Below are 22499 nucleotides of genomic sequence, written 5' to 3'. Positions count from 1 at the left end.
CAGTCACTATGCTAGCTACATCAGGCAGGCCTGTGAGTTGAGGAAGCAATTTCTTTAATTTTATTGGAATCCAGGACAAAACAAGAAAAACACCCAAAACCACATGGAGACAGAAGACAAGACACAACCCCTCCCCCCACCTCCCTGGCCCTAGAGTGGGGACATAGTGGGGGTGAGACAGCGGGAGCAGGGGCCCTTGAACCTCAATCCAGCCCTGCAGGCTCCAGGCCTGCAAGGAAGGGCCATGGGGAGGCAGGGCCCAGCCCCCTTGGGGGGAGGAGCTAAGGGGAGGCCCTGAGGGACTCTACCTCCACACCAACTCGCCTGCACAGGAGCAGGCAGCCCACAGTAGCAAGGGCCCCGGCCATGGACACATTCGTGACAGAGAAGCAGCTGCAGTGAGGCAGGAGAGACGCGATTATCCGGGCAGAATCACTGGGGTGGGGGGGCCCATGAGGGCCCCACGGGCCAAACCCTGAGGTCGCAGGAGGGGGCCCAAAGCGGGGCTAGTGAGTGAGGTCCTGAGTGAGTGGGTCAGCAGCTGGGCCCCTTTCTCCCGCTGCCTACAGCCCCTCCAATACTGCTGCTGGGGCCCGCCTCCGGGGGAGTGGATAAGAAAGCAGCCCACCCCTGCTGCTGACTTCCAGATGACTGAGGCCAGCAGGAAGGCCTGGCCAGCCTCGGCCACCTGCCCCAGAGGCCTGTGGGAAGAAGACAGGATGGGAAGAGAAGGGACAGGGGCTCGACCGGCTCAGATCCAAGATGGTGCGGTGTTGTTTGCTGGGTCCCTCATGAGCTGGGGACCGCAATGGGAGCCAGCAACTAGTTAGACCGGAGGCAGGAGCTTCTCCAGAAATTCCTTTACAGCTGCCATCTCCTGAGATGAGGGGAGATTGTGAGGCTCCTTGTCGGAGGAAGGAGGGAGAGCATAGGAGCAGGCCATCCCCACTGACCTGAGGACAGGAGCTGTGCATGACACCTGGGTATGTCTTGAACTGGACCCTGGCAGGTGTGACAACAGACCGTAGCTTCTCAGCTGTCAGGGCCCCGAACCGAACAGGTACCATGGGATCCAGCTCCCCATGGCATTGAAGGATGGCCAGGTCCTTGGCACTACCATTGGCTGCCTGTGGGCCAGAAAGAATTTTCAAGGCAAGGTCAATGCTACATGCAGCGCAGTGCCCGAGCCACAGGGACCCTCAGGAGAGGAGGAACTTGTGGGATACTCACTTGAGGAAAGTTCCGATGCAGAGGCAGCCAACAGCTCAATGCCACGATGCCAGCCAAAGGGTGGGGGCAGGTAAGGGCTGTATAGAGGGACAGGGCCCCGCCCTGGGGAGACGAGAATAATAGGTCAGGAGGGAACAGCTCACACACCCAGGCCCTCCCCCTCATACCCCCCTCACCTGCGAAAAGCCACCCAGGACGATTCGATTGGCAGGGATCCCATTCTTCATCTCATGTTCAATCAAAGCCTTGACTGGAGGGGTAGGGGAAGGCGTGACTGGGTGGAGGAAGCTGCTGGAGGCTTGAAGGGAGCACACTGCCCAGAGCTTTGGGAAGGGAGAGGTGGGGAGGGAACAGGGAGGGCTGGGGCCTTACTGTTCTCTGCTGCCTTCTTGATGCCAACTTCATCCTCTGGGGCGTCTGGACTCAGCCCCATCAGGTCAAACCTGGGCAAGCAGAGGCAGCAGATTTTGGAAGACCTGGCCAGCCCCTGGGGCTCCCTCAGTTCCCATCTCTTTCCTGCCCCAAACTCACCAGGAAGGCATCACCATCTTCATGTTGAGTGTCACAGGGATCCTGGGCCTGTGGAGGGGTGGCCAGAGGTCTCAGGAGGGATAAAGCATCAGTAGAGAGCCTGGGGATGGGCAGAACTGCCCTTGGGGGCCCCCCTCCCAGCAGGCAGGGCCTGTGTTTCAAGTGTTGCCAGGCAACCTGCCACGTGGGGCTGGTGGGGCTGAAGGCTGGGGTTGGGGCATCAGCGGTGAGGATGGAGAAGCAGCGACTAACACCAAGTGACAGGGGTCCAGCTCAGAGGGTGAGTACTTGCGGGGGGGGGGGGGAGTGGGGGTGTTCTTTTTAGGAGGTCTTGGGTCCAGGAAGCCCTGGGGGTGGGCGAAGGCAAGAACTGGAGCCCATTCCTAGCTCTAGCGAGGTGAGGCTGAACAAGGCCTGACTGCTTTAAGCCCAAGCCCCAGGAGGCAGCTGATGAAAAGAACCAGGCCTAGGACTAGAGGGCCACCCTTCCCCCAGCCCCTCTATTGCTGGGGTGACACTCACGCATGAGGACAGATGTACTTGACATGAGGAAGCCGGATGGTGGAGAGGGCGTCAGCCCAGCTGTGCCTGTGGGAGGGAAGAAGGGGCACCCGTGCAGGGAGGATTGAGAGGGACAATGACCTTCCAGCCCCACTGATGAAGGAGCATCCCACCCCTCAGCTCACTCACCCTGTGTCTCCAAGTCCATGTAAAAAAATAACCTGGAAAAAAGACAAAAATGGGATGGGAAGGTCCCCCTTTAGATCCTCCAACTCCTGCTTGCCCCTCCACTGCCCCCCCCAGACCTGGGGGGACCAAAGTGGGAGCCAAGAGATTATTAGCTTCGGGCTAGTTAGTCCCGTCTCACACAGCCACCTCCATGTTTCCCACACTGCCTACAGCCAGTTGCCTCCCACAAGTCTGGCCCAGGGGTCCTTACCGCGGCCGTTTCCCGCTCAGCTCCAGACACGGTGGCAGCGTCAGTGAGCAGGGGCACAGACATGGCGTTACCACACATACACTGCAGGGCTTCCTGCAGGCTGGGCCTGGGCAAGGGAAGGTGGTAGGTCAGGCAGGAGAAACCTGCTTTAAGAACCCCCTAGGCCGGGCGGTGGTAACGCACGCCTTTAGTCCCAGCACTCAGGAGGCAGAGGCAGGCGGGTCTCTGTGAGTTTGAGGTCAGCCTGGTCTACACAGCGAGTGCCAGGACAGGCTCCAAAGCTACACAGAGAAACCCTGTCTCAGAAAAAAAAAAAAAAGAAAAGAAAAAGAAGAAGAAGAAGCCCACCTAGGCCATCAGCTCTACTTACACACCACGACCGTTTGATTCTGAGCCAAGGGAAAATACAGGCAAAGAGAAGTCTGGGCCAGAGAGGTAGAAGGTTGGCCCTTGCCAGATGGCACACACCTTTAATACCAGCACTCAAGAGTTTGAGATCAGCTTAATCTACAGAATGAGTTCCAGGACAGCCAGGGCTAGACAGAGAAACCCTGCCTTGAAAGACGAGAAAAGAAAGTTGGCCCGGTCCCAAAGTTGAGAAGCAGCAGGGGCAGCCATCCTCATGGTCTAGAACTCACATCCCTGGTTCTGACCTAAGGGGGTACAGATGGGCTGGCACGGGGGTTGGAAGGTTGGAAGTGGGGGACAAGGAAAGGCAGGACGTTTCTTGCAGCCTTCCCCCATAAGCCGCTGAGTGCTAAGACCTCCTCCCAAGGTCCCAGGTATCCCCTTCCCGGAACCCCTGGAGCCCCTCTTGCCTGAATCCCAGCCCTAGAGACGAAGGCAAACAGGCGTTCAGTCCCACCCACCTCCCCATCTTCTCCATCTCCCCTCTTCTTCCCCTCCAGCCCCTGTCCAGTCTTCACAGCAGTTTCTGGCTCAGAAATTCCTAGGGCCTCTGGAAGCCACCCATGTCCCACGAGAGCCTAACAACTCCCTTCTGCCATCTTCCACCACAAACTGGTGCTCCAAGCCTTCCCACCTCCACGGGGCTACCTGCTGTTGCTGCTGCCACTGACTGCAAATGGGTCTCCAAATGAACAGGTGTTGGGACTCCCGACACAAAAGAATATCAGGCTGGCTGGCCCCTCCCCATCCTTAGCATCCTCCAAACTCGGGAAGCTTCCGCTACCTGCCTCTGAGTGTCTTCTTAAGGGCGCCCCGCCCTCCTGTAGGCTCCCACCCTCCAGCTCTGACCCCGATTGCCCCTCAAGGTAGGAAGATCACACAGCATCTTTCCACACCTCTGACCCCGAGGTTCCTCTTCCCACAGGAAATGCACCTGCCGCCCTAAGCTAGGATCCTCTTTCTCCTCGGCTCTGGGGACTCCCACCTCCACCCGGCTCCCACTCTCCAAAGGATGACCCGGCGTCTCCCATTTGCCACAGTGGGAACTTGAGTTCTGACCCAGGGTCATCGCATCCCTACAGTGGCATCTGCTGCCCTGCTCGGGGCTCGCACCAGCCCACAAAGGGGCACCGACCCGGGGGAGCCTCCGCCCCACAATGGGGTCTCCCACTGCCCAGCGCGCAGACGCTCGCCCGCCACGCGCGCAGCCCCGGCCCGGCTGTCCCAGAACCGGACAGCGCCCTCCGGTCGCCCGCCGTCGCCGCCCCGGGACCCTCGCGGGCTCGCTGCACGCATGGCTGGGTACCTCACTCCCAGGGGCTTCCGAGACCTTTCGGGCGATTCTCCCCTTTCTCCCGCACAGACACACACTCTTCCCCCCTCGGCCGCCCCCGCCGGAACTTCCGTTCGAGTCCCGGGAACCCAGCCATCGCGCTGCCGGAAGTAGCCTGGCCAGCGGTACGGAACCCGGAAACGGGTCCGGGTTTCCCAGCTAGGAGCTGCCATGTTGTCCACAGTGGGACCACTCCCTGTGATGCGACGCTGCCACCTGCGGCGTCTGAACATGACATGCGATTCCCAGATGCCCTGCTGGTCAAGCCCTCCTGGTCGACCTGGGTCCTGGAGGAGAGGCATTCCATCAGTATTCTTTAGCATAAAGTTGGCCGTCTTCCCATCGCCATAGGGCAGGGCACACTTCCAGGTGTGGTCTTGGGTACTAACCACTGTTTGGTTTCATTAAGATACATTTTACTGTTTGTGTCTCCGGCGCAGTGTTGGATACAGATATAATAAAATGGTGACTGTAGTGGAACACTTGAGCATCCCAGAGCTTGGCTTCCCTCACAAAACTTGCCAATGCTTTTAACACCTCTTTCTCCTTGCTCATCTTTCTTCATGTTCATCCTCTCTACTGGTTTTCAAACCCTATTTCAGTTTCACAGGATCATGGATGCAGCCATACACCCTGACCTGAAAAGACCCGAGATCACATAGCCCTCCATGCTTATCTTTAAAGATGAGGAAGCTAACCCTTGGGGAGAGGAAGTAAATAAGTAGCAACCTGAAGATCACACTTGTAATCTGCCTTTCCTGCCGGGCTTCCTCAACCATAAAATGATAATAACCACCTGCTAGTTCGTAACTTTGCTGTTAAGAAGCTCCAATGAGGCCATGTAAACTTGCTTTGAACACTGTGAAATCACAGTGTGAGGCCTTAATCACTTGAAGGAGGACCCTGGGAAAGAATGTAGGCTGTATCAGGATACTCAACAGCATGGCAGTGTTGGCTTGACACTGTCCTTGCCGAGAGATGCCTTGCAGGTTGCACAAAATGCCACCAGCTGAGAACAAAAGGGCTTCATTTGATCGCCACTGAGTCACACTGGTGAAGTGGACATTGGGCTTGGAGTCCAGGCTGAGAGACAAGCTGAACTGAAGGACTGAATCCCTGAGAGAGCCAGTAGGGATCTGCAAACAGGAAATGAGTCACAGGGGTCCCTCAGCAACCGAGGGCTCATTCTCTCAGTTTAACCTACACTATTTTTTTCTGTGAACCCAAATCAATACAAGCTTGGAAGCTCAACAAAACACTTCCCTCCAGGCCAAGAAACAGCTTGTTCTTGAATTTAAATCAACAGGTCATGGAGATGGAACTTGGAATACTAGAATCAAAGGACCACAAGCAAGCCAAAGACCTGGAAGTGGCTATCACAAAAGTATCACAAAAGAGGATAAAAATAGAAGGAAAAGCAGGATGGTGGTGGCACACGCATGTAATCTCAGCACTCGGGAGGCAGAGGTAGGCGGATCTCTGTGAGTTCAAGGCCAGCCTGGTCTACAGAGCAAGTTCCAGGACAGCCAGGGCAACACAGAGAAACCCTGTCTCGAACTGACCCCACCCCCAAAAAAACATTACAATGCAGCTGCCCGCCCGGGAGAACCCTGCTGGGTTGGTTTGCGGCTGAAATGCAGCTCCTCCTGTAGATTTAGCACTTTGGCAAGTGACACTCAAACCCACAAGTCCAGTTCCAAGAGCTACATGTGAGCAGATATTCATGGAACCAGTGGGTTAGTGTGTTGAGGTGTTGGATGCTCTATGTGTATGATGTATATACTTGTTTTGTTAACATGTCAGAGAACATGTTCAGTTGTCTGTTCTCAGGACTTGCTATGTAAACCAGACAAGCCTTAAACTCAGAGAGGTGCCTACCTCTGCTTCCCAAGGACTGGAACTAAAGGCATGGACCATCATGCCCTGCAAACCTCATTTTGGGGACAGTCTGTTTTGCTATTGTATTGTGTACTCCAGTCAAGCTGGTCTGAGCACTTCCTGGGAAAATCTGTCATTTCTGCCTATCTCACTGGAATTAGAGATGTGCCATGGCCTCTGGCTTTTCAGCTGGGTTCTGGGTATCCCAACTAAGGTTGTCAGACTTGAGTAGCAAGCACTCTTACCCACTGAGCCATCTGCATAGCCCTGTTTTGAGGTTTTTAACTTTACATCCCCTTAATCCAAAAATTTTATCTTGGTGCTAGGAACCAAACCCAGGGCTCTGTACATGCTAGGCAAGTACTCTACCACTGAACTACATCCTCGCCCACTAGCCCTTCTGCTAGTCTTGAGTGGCCCACACAAAGCAGGCTGTGGCTGAGTAGATAACATTCATGCACTGTGTGCATTCTAGTTTATTTCAGAACTTTGATTCCCAACAAGGCTTCCAGTGGCAGACCTTCTGTCAAGAACCACATATCCTCCTTGACTGGGACGGTCATCCTGGAGTTCTCCAAGACCAGATCGAGCACTCATTCCCTTACCAACTCTCCTGAATGAAAAAACGGGGGTCTCAATGCTTTGTGACACTCAAGCCTCGTCCTCACATTGTTCGACACCTTCAGAATCTCTCCTGTGTTTAAAATTATGTTATGTGTATGGATGTTTTATCCACTTGTTTCACAGTACCAGGAGCACAGAAGAAAAGATGAACTTAAGTTTGACAAGAATTTATTAGGAAGATCATTAGTCACAGTGAATAAAAGCCATGAACAGAAGAAGCAGGGTCTCCAGATTCCAGCACTGAGTTTACAACACAAGTTAGAAGCAAGTAAACACCAAGGAGGTCCCAGGGGTAATCTCTAGTAAATCCCAATCTCACCCCAACCAGGTCACCCACACAGAAAACAACTCCATGTTCTCCTACCTGCTTGGCTAGACAGTGAGAGGAGCCCACCCCCAAGCAGTCATTTACCAGGAGACTCCTTCCTTTCCAGCCACCATCCTGGGACACTTGTATGTGACATGACACCAGCTGGGCACCCTGACACAAATGCTGAGCAATGACAGGGAGGAGGAGCAAGCAGGGACATGTGTTTCTAGTTGGAGATCTTCCTGATGGCTAACACAAACACAAAACTGAGTTTCAGGAGGATTCCTGCAGCCGAGGAAGCTTCCTTTTTTAAAGGACAAATCACACAAAAAACCTGCCACAAGCAACAAGACACTTGGGATCCCATGGTCACACTGACTGGAAAAGCAAATGTTATTCTTGACTTCCAGATGCCACCCAGCCTAAGCCCATTTCTGCAGTGCCTTAGAGAACAACTGCTCCTTGGCACTCACACTGCTCCTGGTGGTGAGGCAGTTTCCACAGGCCAGGTTCCTGCAACAACCAAGACAGAGCCTGGCCTGAGGCTATGGCAGGCAACTCTTGCTAGAGCCTCCTCAGTCCTTCCCAGCAGGTGGTTGTACATCTTCACTCACAGTGCATCTGAAGGAGCCTGGGCAGCCCTTAAGAAATGAAGTGTGTCTGTGGGGTGACCTGATGGACCCGGTGGTCTGCTGGGTTAGCCGATGCTTCGTAATTGCAGATGGTCACCTCATGCCGGCGAAGCTACAGGCGAAGGTAAAGCTGAGGTCAGTGGCCACTACGGAACCCTCCTTTCCCAGAGCACATACAATACAGCATTCCTGTCAGACTCCCATCCACATGTCCTCTCCGAGCCCTAGCTGCTGACACTTTAATCTTGAGAAACCAGCAAAGACCACTATCTACTATCAAGGATTCTCAGTAGCCAAGAAAATCCATGTGAGAACAGGAACTTGTCTAAGGAACGTACAATCTCTGATGCCCAGAACAAGAAACTGTCATAATATGTGATGGGGTGCAACCCATGGCCTCCAGCAGACTAAGTTGTCACTGAGCCACACCCACACCTTCTATCAAAATACTCATGAAAACTTGAAACTTCAAAACTGAACTGATAGAAATGCCCTTCATAGCCGGGCGGTGGTGGTGAACATCTTTAATCCCAGCACTCGGGAGAAAGAGGCAGGTGGATCTCTGTGAGTTCAAGGCCAGGTCTACAGAGCGAATTCCAGACAGGCTCCAAAGCTACAGAGAAACCCTGTCTTGAGAAAACAACAACAACAACAACAAAACAAAAAAGAAGAAGAAAAAACAAAAAAGAAAGAAATTCCCCTAATGCACTTGAAACCAATATAGTGGAAGGAGAGAAATGACTCCCGCAAGTTGTCCTGTGACCTACACATACTATAGCACACACATACTTATATCCATAGATACACAAATATATACGGAAAACAAAATACATGAATTAGAAAAAGAAAAAACTGGGCTGGAGAGATGGCTCAGCGGTTAAGAGCACTGACTGTTCTTCCAGAGGTCTTGAGTTCAATTCCCAGCAACCACATGGTGGCTCACAACCACCTTGAATAAGATCTAGTGCCCTCTGCTGGCATGCAGGCAGAAGACTATATAGACAGTATACATAATAAATAAAATCTTAAAAAAAAAAAAAAAGAAAAGAAAAGAAAAGAAAAAGAAAAAACTCGGATCTATCCAATGAAGAAAATTACTATGATGAAATCAAGAAAAATTAAGAAGCCAGGCACTCAGGAGGCAGAGGCAGGTGGATCTCTGTGAGACCCATGCAAGCCTGGTCTACAGAGCGAGTTCTAGGCCAGCTATGGCTATATAGTGAAAGCCTGTCTGAAAGCAAAGCAAACAAAAAAGAAAGAAAAATCATAAACAGATGTAACAACCAACACTTTGCTTACTCTTTTCTGTGGAGCTCCTGCCCCGTGGGGTGGGCGCAGACACACATTTAACATTTATCAACCCCGCTTACCTCAGTCCACTCTCCTCTCAGGCCAATATACAAGATCTTTGTGGTATCTGCTCCAAAGTTTTTTGAAATATGAATAGAAAGATGATAGACATTTGAAAACCGGGAAATTCTAAAGGATAAAAAAGGAAGGGAGAGAAGACACAGTTTACCATGTGGTATGCATCCCACCACCAGGGAAGACAACAGTTCAGACCCAACTTGCAGGTAAATATCAAAGGACACCTGGTCCTTCACGCCAGTTTCCTTCGGAGCAGCACTTTATGCTGTGAACACTTACTAGGTATCTGCCAGAACTTGTCTAAGGCAGTAAGGAAGAACAGCCCAGCCAGGGATATGTGACAAAACTGTCTCCAAAAAAAAAAAAAGAAAGAAAGAAAGAAAAGAAAAGGAAGGAAGGAAGGAAGGAAGGAAGGAAGGAAGGAAGGAAGGAAGGAAGGAAAGAAAGAAAGAAAGAAAGAAAGAAAGAAAGAAAGAAAGAGAACATACAATGCTCCTAATTTCAAGAAACAGTAATGATATGTGACCAAACAGGGTTCTAAGCCATGTTTATCATGTCAATTTCACCCTTAAGAGAAAGAGAACATCAAAGAAGAGACCAGGTGGGCACAGGTAACATAGTCTGCCATAAGCCCACTTTGCAGAAGAATTCTGGAAACACCTTTGCTAAGCTATACTAGCTGCTCCGCCGGGACTGCCCAGCACTTCCAAGTTAACAAGTCTGTGATGTGCCCTAAGCTCTGCCAAAAGTTGGCCATGCCAAGGACCAAGCTTCCTCGCTGTAACTCAATTCCAGTGCTCAGAGAGCAGGATACTGGCCAAAGAAAGAGAGAAGCTCACAGGCTGCAAGCAAAGGAGAAGCCATGGCACAGAAAAGGCAGCAGGTACTCTGGAGAGACAGACACACAGGAAGACCGAGTTCAAGGCCAGTGTAGACTTTGTATCAAGACCCTTCTCCAAAATGAAAGGAAGAAAAGTGGAGGACAGGTCCCATACTCACTTTGTAGCATACTCTAATTCTCCTGTAATATCTCGGTTCAGACTGAAGGTCTGATCTGGTTCTCTTTCTGTATCATCAAAGGACATCTGTGGAATGTTCTTGTACCTGAAAGGAAGAAAAGTCAAGGAATATGCATTATTAATTTTTAATGGTTTTATAACTCCCTACTGACTGCTCAAGTAGCCTGAATTCCATCAAAAGGAGATCAAAAGTTAGGATCAAAATGGCATTTTGCTGGCATTTACATACAAACATCCCTGGGCGAACAACAAAGCTGAAAGGGACAGTGTAATCATGCAGCCCTGGCTACCAGGGAGACAAAAGCAAGAGGACTACTTGAGCACAGTTCATTTGGGGCCACTGTAGGCAAATAGCAAGACCCCGCCTTGAGAGAAAGAAGTGGGAGTGAGGAAAATGAAAAAAGCAAGCAGAGGGCTAGGAACCACAGCACAATACAGTGGCATCTCCAAGAGACTCAAGATCCCAAGAAGCAATGCAGAGCGCTCAGCTGGGTCACATGCAGGGACTGCATGGCAAAGAGTTGATTCAGCACATTCAGCCCACGCTGAAATGTGAAGTAAAACAGCTTACTCATGGGAAAACACACACTTCAGCAAAAGCACTAAACACAGTTAAGAGATAAGGTCAAGTGGCCCAACACTCAAGCGGGTTTCACGTCTAAAAACCACCTGAACACCGTATTATATTTCTTTTTCTATTTTTGAGACAGTGTCTACTTATTATGTAGCCTTGGCTGTCCTGGAACTTGCTCTGTAGACCAGGCTGGCCCTGAACTCACAGAGATCCGCCTGCCTTTGCCTCCCAAGTGTTAAGATTAAAGGCCACCATACCAAGCAATATTTCTTAAAATACAATTGGGGGTTTCCACTTCAAAAAGAGTACACAAAAGATCACAGACTCATAAAAGGCTGTGGAAAGTTAAGCTGACAGTAAAGAAAATATTTAAAAGCAAAAACACCTAACAAACTCTGAAGCACTCAGCTGAACATCCCTCCAGGTATTTTTTTAACACACCCACAAGGGAGGGGCTATAATTTCACAGCAGCAGAAGGTGTGTCATTTAAGAAAGCAAGTGTTTGCTTCAAAGTGTTTCCAAGAATGATCCACAGCAGGATAATAACAGTGCACATTCACGAGCAGCATCATGAGACAGCCTAGCACTCTAGTTAAAAGTCCATGTTTCAACCTACAGAAGGACAGAAAGTATGTGCAAGCTACTCCAAAAGGGGTAGATAATGTCCAAAACACATAGGGAACTCAACTCAGCCACAGAAGAGCAGATAATCTGATTAAAGAACAAAGGGACTGGACACATGGGGGAGGGCCCAAGCCCAGCCCAGGATGATGTAGTGGACTTTGGGGAGCCCCCGTCGAGGGGCCTACCCTGCCTGGGGAGTGGAGGGTGGATGGGGTGGGGGGTAGGCCGGGGGTCGGGGGGGAGGGAAAGGGAGAAGGGATTGACATGTGAAACAAGCTTGTTACTAATTTGAACTAATAAAAAAAATTACAAAAAAAGAACAAAGGAACTGAAAAGACATTTCTCAAAAGATACACAAGCTGAGTGTGATGGCACATGCTTATATTCCAGCACTTGGGAGGCAGAGCCAGAAGATCCCAATTTGAGGTCAGTCTGGGTTACACAGTAAGAACCTGTCTCAAAACCCCAAACTGAAACTATTCAAGAAGCCACAAGAATATGAAAAAAAATATTCAGAGTCACTAACCACGGAAATGTAAATCTAAATCCTCACAATAGCTACTACCAAAAAGACAAGAAATAAATATTGGCAAGGAAGCAGAGAAAGAGGAACACACAAACACTATATATAGGAATGTAAACTAGGGGTGTGATTATGGAAAACTCTTTTTTTTTTTTTTTTTTTGGTTTTTTTTGAGACAGGGTTTCTCTGGTAGCTTTGGAGCCTATCCTGGCACTCGCTCTGGAGACCAGGCTGGCCTCGAACTCACAGAGACCTGCCTGCCTCTGCATCCCGAGTGCTGGGATTAAAGGCGTGCGCCACCAACGCCCAGCGAAAACTCTTCTTTTTAATGATTTGTTTTTATGTGCATTGGTGTTTTGCCTGTATGTATTTCTGTGGGAGGATGTCGGATTCCCTGGAGCTGGAGTTATAGACAGTTGTGAGCTGCCATGTGGGTGCTGGAAATTGAACCCAGGTCCTCTGGAAGAGCAGTCAGTGCTCTTAACCACTGAGTCATTTCTCTAGCCCCAACTATAGAAAATTCTTAAAAACAGAACAAAACAAAAACCAGGAAATAGAAATGCCATACGATTTAACAATTCCCTTACTGAGCAAATGCCCAAAGGAAAGGGAATGAGTTTCAGAGAGGCAGCTGCACTCCTGCCGCCATCTGCTGCTGCTTATGGCACTAGCACCATGGCCAAGACAAAGACTCAACCTCAGTCCCATCAACAGATGAATGAATAGAGAGAAAACGTGACGTAAGCACACTCTGGGATGCTATTCAGTTATAAAAAGAAAAAATCTGTCATCTGATGCAATGTAGACAAGCTTAGAGGCTATTATGTTTAGTGAAATAAACTCAGCACAGAAAGACACATGCTGCATGCTCTCACACATACCTAGAAGCAAGACAGGTTGACCTCATGGAAACAAGAGTAAAGAAGTAATTACTAGTGCCTGAGAGAGGGTGTGAGCATGGAGAAAGAATGGTTGGCTAGTACAGGATGCAGCCAGGTAGAAGGAATACCTTCTAGTATCCTATAGCACAGTAGGACAAACACGGTTAACAAGGGATTACCAGGCATAGAGACCCAATGCCAGCATGTGGAAGGCTGACACGGGAAGATTGCCATGAGCTTGAGACCAGTCCGTGTTACAGAATAAGATCCCCCTGTGGTAGTACACACCTGTGATCCTAGCACCTGGGAATCAAGAGACAGGAGGATCAGGACTTTAAGGTCAGCCTCAGCTACATAGTGAGTTAGAGGCCAGTTTTTACTGTGTGAGGCCTCCTCCCCAAAACACAAAACAATGAAAGAGCCATATGGTGCATGCCTTTAATCCCAGAGTTTGGGAGGCAGAGGCAAGTGGATCTCTGTAAATTCCAAGCCAGCCTGATCTACAGAGTGGGTTCCAGGTCAGCCAGTTATGTAGAAAGACCATGCCTCAGAAAAATAAATAAAAACCCATGAGGCTGGAGAGATTAAGAGCATTCAATTTTGGTTCCCAGCACCCATATGGTGGCTCACAACTACCTGCAACTCCAGTTCGAGGATCCAGGACACTCTTCTGACCTGTACGGGCAATGCCACCAATGTGGTGCACACACATATTTACATACTCAGATACACATATATACACAAAGATGAACAGTGTCTAGAAGTCATGGAGCAGCACTTTGCTCCACAGACCACACTCTTAACCAGAGAGCTACAGGGAGATACTGGCTTGACTGAAGCTAGTATCCAAAAATTATCCAAAGTATCAGATCAAACATCCAGTTTCCTTAAAATGATTCAACATAGAGATACACTTTTAAAGATTTGTTTTTATTAATGGTTTTTTGTTTTTTGGGGGGTTTTTCAAGACAGGGTTTCTCTGTGGCTTTAGAGGCTGTCCTGGAACTAGCTCTTGTAGACCACACTGGTCTTGAACTCAAAGAGATCCGCCTGTCTCTGCCTCCCTAGTGCTGGGACTAAAGGTGTGTGCCACCAAAACCCAGCTTATTTTTATTAATGTTAACTGTTTGAGTGGTATGTGTACCCAAGGAAGCCAGAAGAGGGTGTCTGATGGTTGTGAGCCATCCAATGTATTACTGGAATGGAATTTTAGTCCTCTCCAAGAGTGGCAGGGACTGTCCTTGGGACCTCACACACACTCAGTCCTCTACCACTGAGCTACAACCTTAGTCCCAAATTAGATAATTTTTTATTATTATTTTAAAACTTTTAAAAATGTTTTTCTTAAAAAAAAAATGTGTGTTTTCTTGTAATGGGGTGTCACATGGTAGCACAAACTGGCCTGAAGCTCACTATAGCTCTGATTGCCCTCAAATTCTCAGCAATCCTATCTTAGCCTTCCATGTGCTAGGGTTATAGGCATGAGATGCTATGCCTAGCTGAAATTTTTTCCTTAAGATTTATTTTCTTTTTTATTATGTATTTTATATCCCTATTGTAGCCTTCCCTCCCCCCCCCTTCACTTCACCCCCCTCAATTCACCCCTCCTCTGTATTCACTCAGAAAGGGGCAAGCCTTCCATGGGCATCAGCAAAGCATGGTGTGTCAAGCACCCTCCCCCCTCTCCATTCAGGTTGTTGGGTAAGGCAATCCAGCATAAGGAAGATTTATTTATGATTTATGTGTGTATGTGTGTGCCTGTATGAGTTTATGGGTATATATCATATACTCAGGCCAGAGACACCCAAGGAGGGAATTGGATTATTGAAACTGGAGTTACAGGCATCTGTGAGTCATCTGACGCAAATGCTGATAATCAAATCCTGGTCCTTTTTACATTTAAGTGCTCTTAACTACTGAGCTATCTCTCTGTGGTCATGTCTTTTCTTTTTATTATTTCATGTATGAGGTGTTGCGTGTATGTCTGTGCCCTCTCTTTTGTGCATCTGGTGCCCTCAGAGGACAGAAGAGGGTGCCAGAACCTTGGGAACTGAAGTTAAGAAATGGTTGTGAGACACCATGTGGGTGCTAGGAATTGAACCTGTGTCCTCTGGAAAAGAAGTCATTATGCTTAACCACTAAGCTATCTCTCCACCCTTTTAGTGTGTGTGTGTGTGTGTGTGTGTGTGTGTGTGTGTGTGTGTGTGTGTATGTGTGTGTGTGTGTGAATTTATGTCTGTATGCTTGCAAAGCAGTTAGGATGACAACCTTGGGTGTGATCCTTGGGAATGCCATCTACCTTCTTTGAGACAGGGTCTTATTGATTAGAAGCTCACCAATTAGGGGAGGCTGGCTGGCCAATGAGCCCCAAGGATCCTCCCTCCCCCTGTCTCCCAGCACTGGGATTATTACAAGTACACATTACAAGCACACTCTAAGGGGCTGGAGAGATGGCACAGAGGTTAAGAGCAATGACTGTTCTTCCAGAGGTCCTGAGTTCAATTCCCGGCAACCACATGGTAGCTCACAACCACCTTGAATGAGATCTGGTGCCCTCTGCTGGCCAGCACGCAGAAGACTGTATACATAATAAATGAATAAAATCTTAAAAAAAAAAAAAAAAAAAAAAGCACACTCTATCCTAAGCAGTTTGTTGACTGAGCTATGTTCCTAGCCCTGCCTTGAAAATTTTCAACATCTCCACAGCATCACAAAACACATTCCTCTTCATTTAGGAAGGCAACACCATGGGGAAAAAAAAAAAAGCTCTCCAGAAGAGAGGACTACCAATGATGGCAACAACAGATCTGGTGTTGCAAAAGCTGCATGGAACTTTGCTATGAAGCCAACAGATTTGGAGGAGCAATTCCATGTCAGCAGTGTAAAGATGGTCACTGTGTGCAACAAGAGCAGCTATAAAAAACATTCAGGAATCTGCAGCTAGGTTATTAAGAAAACTGCAAAGTCATCAACCACTGGCATTTGTTTTACACTGAATGAATGAATGAATGAATGGTGCGCCACAGTCAGCACTTGGAAAAGAGATAAACAGCTGGTCCTAAGGATGCTTAATCTAAGATAGCCACCAGGTGGGGGATGAGGCTCAGTGGTAGAGCAGTTACCAAGCACTCGCAAGGTCTAGGAATCCATCCCCAGCACCACAAACCACAAAAGAAGGCAGCTGGGCAGGGTGGTACTTGCCTTTAATCCAGCACTTAGGAAGCAGAGAGGGGCAGACCTCTGAGTTCCAGGCCAGCCAGGGCTACACAGTGAGAACCTGCATCAAAAATAGTCATCTGGGCATGGTGGCACACACCTGTAATTTGGAAGATGGAGGTAGGGGTTCAAAGCTGAAGGCCAGCCTGGGATACATGAAACCTTATCTCAAAATAAAGCAAAGCAAAAACAAACAAACAAAGCAAAGCTTATGTTTTTATTCATATATATAGTACTTAAATAACATTTCTATATGTAATTGATTCAGGAAGCAATACACACATTTCGATGTAAATGAGAACATGGTCAATCTATAGAACTTACAGTAATTCTTCTGCCTCAGCTTCCTGAGTACTAGGATTACAAGTGTGCACTGCCACACCCAGCCTGACCGACCTATTTGTGTGTGGTATACATACACACAAGGTGGACACCAGGTGTCCTCTATCATTCTTCACCAGTTCCCTCTGACAGGTTTCTCCGCTTGGGTGCTGGGGATCTGAGTTCTGAGCCTCAGGCTTGTGCAGCAAGCATCCTTACCCACTGAGCCACCTCCCTACCCCTGGAATAAGATGTTAGCAGAAAAAGACAAGTGGGAGTTCCAGGAGGGCCTGAGCCCTTGCTACTCACAGTCTCATCTCAGAGGGGTGTGAGTCATCGTCCTCACCCATTACGATGATGCCTTTGAGCTTGACATTGCCTGTAAATCTGCCAGAATGCAAACGAGAAGGTTGTCTACCTGGGATCAAATCCCATGAAGCTGTGTGACCCTAGGCAAGACCCTTCCCTCTCTTAGCCCAATTTACTCATCTGTCACGTGTGGTCATTCCAAAGATTCTGTCACTCCACCCAGAAATTTACCTCAGTTTCTAAATTAGTAATTCATTTCCAGACACACACATACACACACACAAAGCTACGATCCTTTCTTTCTCAACCCCATCTACCCCATTTCTGCAGACAGATGTGCACAATTCACACAGCCAATGAATGAAGCCATCTGAAGAGACAGCTGGGTACAGCCTACTTCACCTGAGGCCAGTACCAAGGAGATACTTACGGAATATTAAACAGAAGCTCTTCATCCGCATCACTTTCCACAAACTGGGGGTGAGTGGGAGGGGGAGAGAAAGCAACAATACCCGATAAGCCCCTACAATTTCAGGCATCTTAACCCCCTTTCTATAAACTGACATGCGATGCAAACAGACCTGCACCACCGCCCAACCACACCAGGTCCCAATAGCTTGAGGCTATAATGAGTCTCAGCCAGTGTTCTAAACACCACAGACCCTCTAAACTAGGGGGGTTCTAACGGGGGGGTTTCCGGGCTGCGAATTCAAAGACTGGTGAGTATGTGTATCCTTCTGGGGAGTCTGTCTTCAACAGAGGAGTCTGGGCTTTAGGTTGGAAACACTGTCGCGACCCTAGGCCAGGAGATGAGGAAAGGCAGCAGTCCTCTCTCTGCTCTCCTCCCTCACAAGCCCTCGCCGCCTTGGGATGGAGGCCAAATGCCCACCTTGCTCCTTTGGGCCTCACTTTCCCTGCCTGTCCACCCTCCGAGGCCCCGCGGCTCCGGGCCCGCCCAGGCCGCCCACCTTGGAGCGGTCGGTCCGCTCCTCCCACGGCTTGAAGACGCCGCGGCCGCTGCCCTCGCGGCTCTCGTTGAGGCACTGCAGCCGCTCCAGGTCGATGCGCAGGTACAGCCCGTAGGCCAGGCCGCGCTGCTCGGGCGGCTCCTCGCGTTCGGCGGCGCAGCGACAGCCGCCCCCGCCGTGGCTGTGCCCGTGCGACATGGCGACGCCGCCCGCTCGCCCGCCTGCCCGCCTGCCTGCGACTCCCCGGAGCCGCCGCTCGACCGCTCCGCGCTCGCCGCCAAGCGCAGCGACTGAAGCGTCGTAAAAGGCGCCCCTGTGCGGCGCATGCGCGTGGGGGCCCGAGGGCGGGGCCGGGTGGACTTGACCTCGGAGCTGCGTCGGGCGAGCTGGACGCGGGCGGTGGGGACGAGCGTTACCTTCCAGGCGTGGAAACGGGAGGGCTGGGGACGCCACGGCGTCCGAGAGGACCGCGTGGCAGGGACGCGAATCCTCCTCTCCCGGGCAAAGCGTGCGCTTTCTTCCCTAGCGGCTCTCTCTCTCTCTCGGGAGAGGTGATAAAGACGGCCCCCTGGCTCTCCCCGCTCCCCCTCTCACGCCCCTCTCTACCCCTTCTTCCAGCTCTCCCTCCTCGCTCTTCTCTCTCCCCCCTTGCCTTCCATTTTTTACAGCTAGGTTCTCATGTAACCCAGGCTTGCCTCGGGTGAGCTATATAGCTGAGGGTGACCTTTAACTCCTGATCCTCCGCCTCGAGTCTCAAATTCAGGGATCACAGGCAATCACCACCATGTCTGGTGTTAGATTCTTATTTATTTATTTTTTTAAAGATTTTATTTATTTACTACATATACAGTGTTCTGCTTACATGCCAGAAGAGGGCACAAGACTGGATTGTAGATGGTTATGAGCCACCATGTGGTTGCTGGGAATTGAACTCAGGACCCCTGGAAGAGCAGTCAGTGCTCTTAACCTCTGAGCCATCTCTCCAGCCCTAGATTATTTTTCTTTTCTTCTTTTTCTAATAAACACTATCTTACTATCTAGTTCTGGCTAGCCTGGAGCTTAATGTAGATCAGGCTGGCCAGAAACTCAGAGCTATCCACCTGCTTCTGCCTCCTGAGTGTTGGGATTAAAGGCATGGATCATCTTTTTTTTTTTTTTTTTTTTTTTTTTTTTTTGATGCAGAGTCACTGAACCTGAAACTCACCATTTAATGGACTAGGCTATCTGGTCAGTGAACATCTGGGCTCCACACTCCAAAGCTAGGGTTGCTGCATACCTGAGGCCATGCTCAACTTTTAAGTGACTGCTGGGGATTTGAACTCTGGACCTGTGCTTTGACAGCAAGCACTCTTAGCCACTGAGTCATCTCCATAGCCCATAGCTACTTCCTCTATTGAAGGCTATAACCACCACCAGACCTGAGGAGCCAATTCTGGGTCTGCCACTGGGGATGTGACACTAGGAAAAAGTTATTTTTTTCCCTATTCTGAGACTGTTTCCTCACCCATTCTGTGTGCATGATAGTATCTATTTAACAGTCACAGTGGACAGTAGGTGAGAGAATGTGACTCAAGAACCCAACATGCAGGGGGTGGTGCCGCATGCCTTTTATCCCGGCATTCGCTCAGGAGGCAGAGGCAGGCAGACCTCAGAGTTCAAGGCTGCCTGGTTTATAGATTTGAGTTCCAGGACAACCAGGACTACACAAAGAAATCTTGTCTTGAAACACTGCCACCACCACCACCCCCCCCAAAAAAAAAAAAAAAAAAAAAAAAAAACTCAACACACAGGTGTGGTGGTTCTCAATGGAAATCCAGCATTGAAGAGTGATGCTCACATTTAAGGTCATTCTAGGCACAAGAAAGACCCTGTCTCAAAACCAAACCAGAACAGACAACTCAGTGCAATGAATGGCTGTCCTGGGTATTCAATTGTTGGTAACTGCCATCAAATCCAAATACTACTACTTACTAAAAATGAGGTCTGGGGCAAGAGACTTAACCCCCTGATCAGGTTGCTTTTCCTATATGATATTTCAAGGAACTTTATGTTTCCATTTTTAATCAAGTGCTCACATGGAATGACTTTCATATTGGGGAATGACATCAGAAGGACTGAAAGTCACACTTTCCAGGTGAAATGATTTTGTCTAAAGTAGAGCACTTTCTTCCTCCCTCATCCAGAGGGGGGGTGGGGGATAACCCAGAGGGTTCTGAGAAAGTTAGAGAATTTTCTGGAGATTCCTTTCCCTTCCCAGCTGGCTCAGGAGTGCCCAAACTAAGTTGGTAAAGAACAGCCCAAACATCTATTTGTTCAGAAATATTTCTGTACTTCTCTGATTATTTGTGAACTGGGCAGGCAGGCTCCATTCTGCTTCAGAACAGCTCAAGGTCATGAATTATTCCTGCTTTCACAACAGTCTCGGGCATTACCCTAACTACATTATGCAGCAGTATTTCTGTGGGCAGTTGTGTGTGTGTAGTTGTGTGTGAGTGTGCATAGTTGTGTGTGTGTGTTTGCAGATTTACTTACCAATGTGTGTGAATGTAGAGACAGAAGTTGACTGTAGGTGTCTGCCTCTATCATGCCCCACGTTTTTGAAAGATTTTTAAAAATTTGTGTGTGTGTATGGGTGTGTTTGTGTGGGTATGTACGTGCACATGAGTGCAGGCGCCTGCTGAGGACAGGGGAAAGCAACAGGTCCTCTGGAGCTGTGAGCTGCCTAATGTGGGTGCTGGGTGCACGTGGGTCTTCTAGAAGAGCAGCAACTCTCCAGCACTCAGTTTTTTTCTTTTAAGACAGGGTCTCTCAATGAACTTGAAGCAAGCTGTTTCAGCTAGACAGGCTGGCCAGTGACTCCCCAGAGAACCCTGACTCTTCCCTCCCCCAGCGTTGGGGTCACAGGCACATGCCCCAACACTCTGCTTTTACATTGGTGTTTGGGATCTGAACTAAGATCCTAGCTGTGTGCGGCAAACATGTACCCACTGGGCCAGCTCCCCCAAACTTTAAGGGAAAGAGACTATAACTTAAGTCAATCTCCAATTTGAAGATGACGAAAACAGAGGCTGAATGAGGTGAATTAAGCTGTTCAAGTCCAGACAAGGTTAGGAAGTGGCCAGGCTTTGAACTCATCTGCTAGCAATCCTGCAACACATCCTCCTAGCATGCCCTAGAGGAGAGAAAGGCCAGGTACACAGAAGTCGTTGTGTTGAATCAATTAGCTAGAGGCATGAAAACTCACCACAATCGTAGCTTTGAACAGGCATCCAGTCCGTGATTAGCTGGGTGGCTCTCTCCTTGGCCACCACCTCACGTGCTGAAAATCTGGGACACCTCACTAGACTAGTCACACTGACTGTCATCTAGGATGATGGGGGCCATGGCACCAGCAGATATAACACCCTTAGATACAACATGACAGTCACCACATTCCCAATATCACAACACAAGCACATTTTGTACTTTTTAAATTGTGTGTGTGTGTGTGTGTGTGTGTGTGTGTGTGTGTGTGTGTGTGTATAACTTGCCAGAATCTGTTCTCTTTCCATTATGTAGATCCTCAATCATGTTTGGTAGCAAGCACTCCTACCTCTTGAACCACCTTATTGGTCTGTTTTGTTGTTTGGCCGGTATTTGTTTGTTTAGAGAAAGGGTCTCATTAGATAGCCCAGGCCAGCTACTTTGACTCTTACCTACACATTCTGAGTCCTGGAGTTCCAGGGACATGTTAGTTCCAGGGACATGTCTTCACACCTGGCCAGGCATAGGTGCTTTATAACCCCTTGCTTTAGTAGTTCATTTACAATGATTCCCTATTCAAAACAAGTTTCTTGAATGAGTGCAGATTCAAAGGTGGAGAGACAGACTTTCCTTCTTAGGCTCTAAAAACATCTCAGCTCTGCCCACCTCCCCTGTTAGAACTGGGTCTCTTATCATACAACAACTCCTGGTTTCAAACAACAATTAAGACTTACGATCTCACAGTTTCTGAGTCAAAAATTGATTTTGGGAGTGGCTTCCTTAGGTGGCTTCTAACTTGGGGATCTCTCTGAAGCCTGAAGTCATCTGAAGGGCCAAGACAGAGTATTCAGGCAAGAACAAGTTTATGCAGGCCTGGCTTTCTTGCTGTGTGGACAGTTTGAGTAAACCTATGATATGACAGAAGTTGTCAGAGTCAAGACAAGCCAAGGTAGAAACCAGTGTCTTTTATGAGCTAACCTTAGTCATCACATGCTGTCAGGTCTGCGGTGTCCCATGGTTCCATGGGGCAGACGTGTTCATCCAGTTTTTGAGGAAACTGTATCATAAAGGAGACAGAGGTCACCTGCCACACAGGCACACTTGGTGCATGGCACTGAAGATCATTTATTCTGCTGCTGTGTGGAACTGGTTATATGGATGAATTGTTTGAGAATGTTGAAGAACATGATGTCATTCAGTTTTAGTTCCCTGTGCAGTGTTCTAGTTTGTTTTTCTATTTCTGCGATAAAAGCCGTGACCAAAAGCAGCTAAGGGATGAAAGGGTTTATGTTGCGGTTTCAATGATTCCACTTCCTGCATTTGGTCCCATAGCCTGATACATTTGAACGCTTGGTCCCCAGCTGGAGGAACTCGTGGACAAACTTTCTCATTGGGACTGCCAACTCACAAAAAATGACACAGAGACCTATTATTAATCATGGAAGCTCAAGCTTAGCTTTTTTGTTGTTGTTAATGTTGTTTTTGTTTTTTCCAGACAGGGTTTCTCTGAGTAACAGCCCTAGCTGTCCTGGAACTAGCTCTATAGATCAGAGCTAGCCTCAAACT

At 48.9% G+C, this 22499-nt stretch overlaps 2 protein-coding genes across 3 annotated transcripts; both read right to left on the bottom strand.

The window, feature by feature from the left end:
• Positions 1-33: 33 nt before the first annotated feature.
• LOC100759021 (lysophospholipase 2) lies at positions 34-4535 on the bottom strand. The gene is made up of 10 exons (XM_027399714.2): positions 4416-4535; positions 2702-2807; positions 2452-2483; positions 2284-2349; positions 1762-1809; positions 1603-1673; positions 1407-1480; positions 1231-1332; positions 954-1127; positions 34-877 (listed from the first exon to the last, which is right to left on the bottom strand). The coding sequence occupies exons 2-10, from the start codon at positions 2777-2779 to the stop codon at positions 827-829; spliced, it is 696 nt and encodes a 231-aa protein (XP_027255515.1). The 5' UTR covers positions 2780-2807; positions 4416-4535; the 3' UTR covers positions 34-826.
• A 2560-nt stretch (positions 4536-7095) lies between these two features.
• Pithd1 (PITH domain containing 1) lies at positions 7096-17975 on the bottom strand. 2 transcript variants are annotated; one of them, XM_027399720.2, is made up of 7 exons: positions 17691-17975; positions 17153-17196; positions 16723-16800; positions 10254-10358; positions 9257-9365; positions 7869-7998; positions 7096-7788 (listed from the first exon to the last, which is right to left on the bottom strand). In XM_027399720.2, the coding sequence occupies exons 1-6, from the start codon at positions 17886-17888 to the stop codon at positions 7897-7899; spliced, it is 636 nt and encodes a 211-aa protein (XP_027255521.1). In that variant the 5' UTR covers positions 17889-17975; the 3' UTR covers positions 7096-7788; positions 7869-7896. The 2 variants fall into 2 exon arrangements, with proteins under 2 accessions (XP_027255521.1, XP_035295401.1); XM_035439510.1 differs by having other exon boundaries at positions 7096-7998; positions 17691-17973.
• Positions 17976-22499: the final 4524 nt, after the last annotated feature.

This window comes from Cricetulus griseus, chromosome 2 (genome assembly GCF_003668045.3).
Source record: "Cricetulus griseus strain 17A/GY chromosome 2, alternate assembly CriGri-PICRH-1.0, whole genome shotgun sequence".
Lineage (NCBI taxonomy): Eukaryota > Metazoa > Chordata > Mammalia > Rodentia > Cricetidae > Cricetulus > Cricetulus griseus.
Note: the sequence above shows the minus strand (reverse complement) of the source record. Positions and strands in the feature narration are given on the sequence as shown.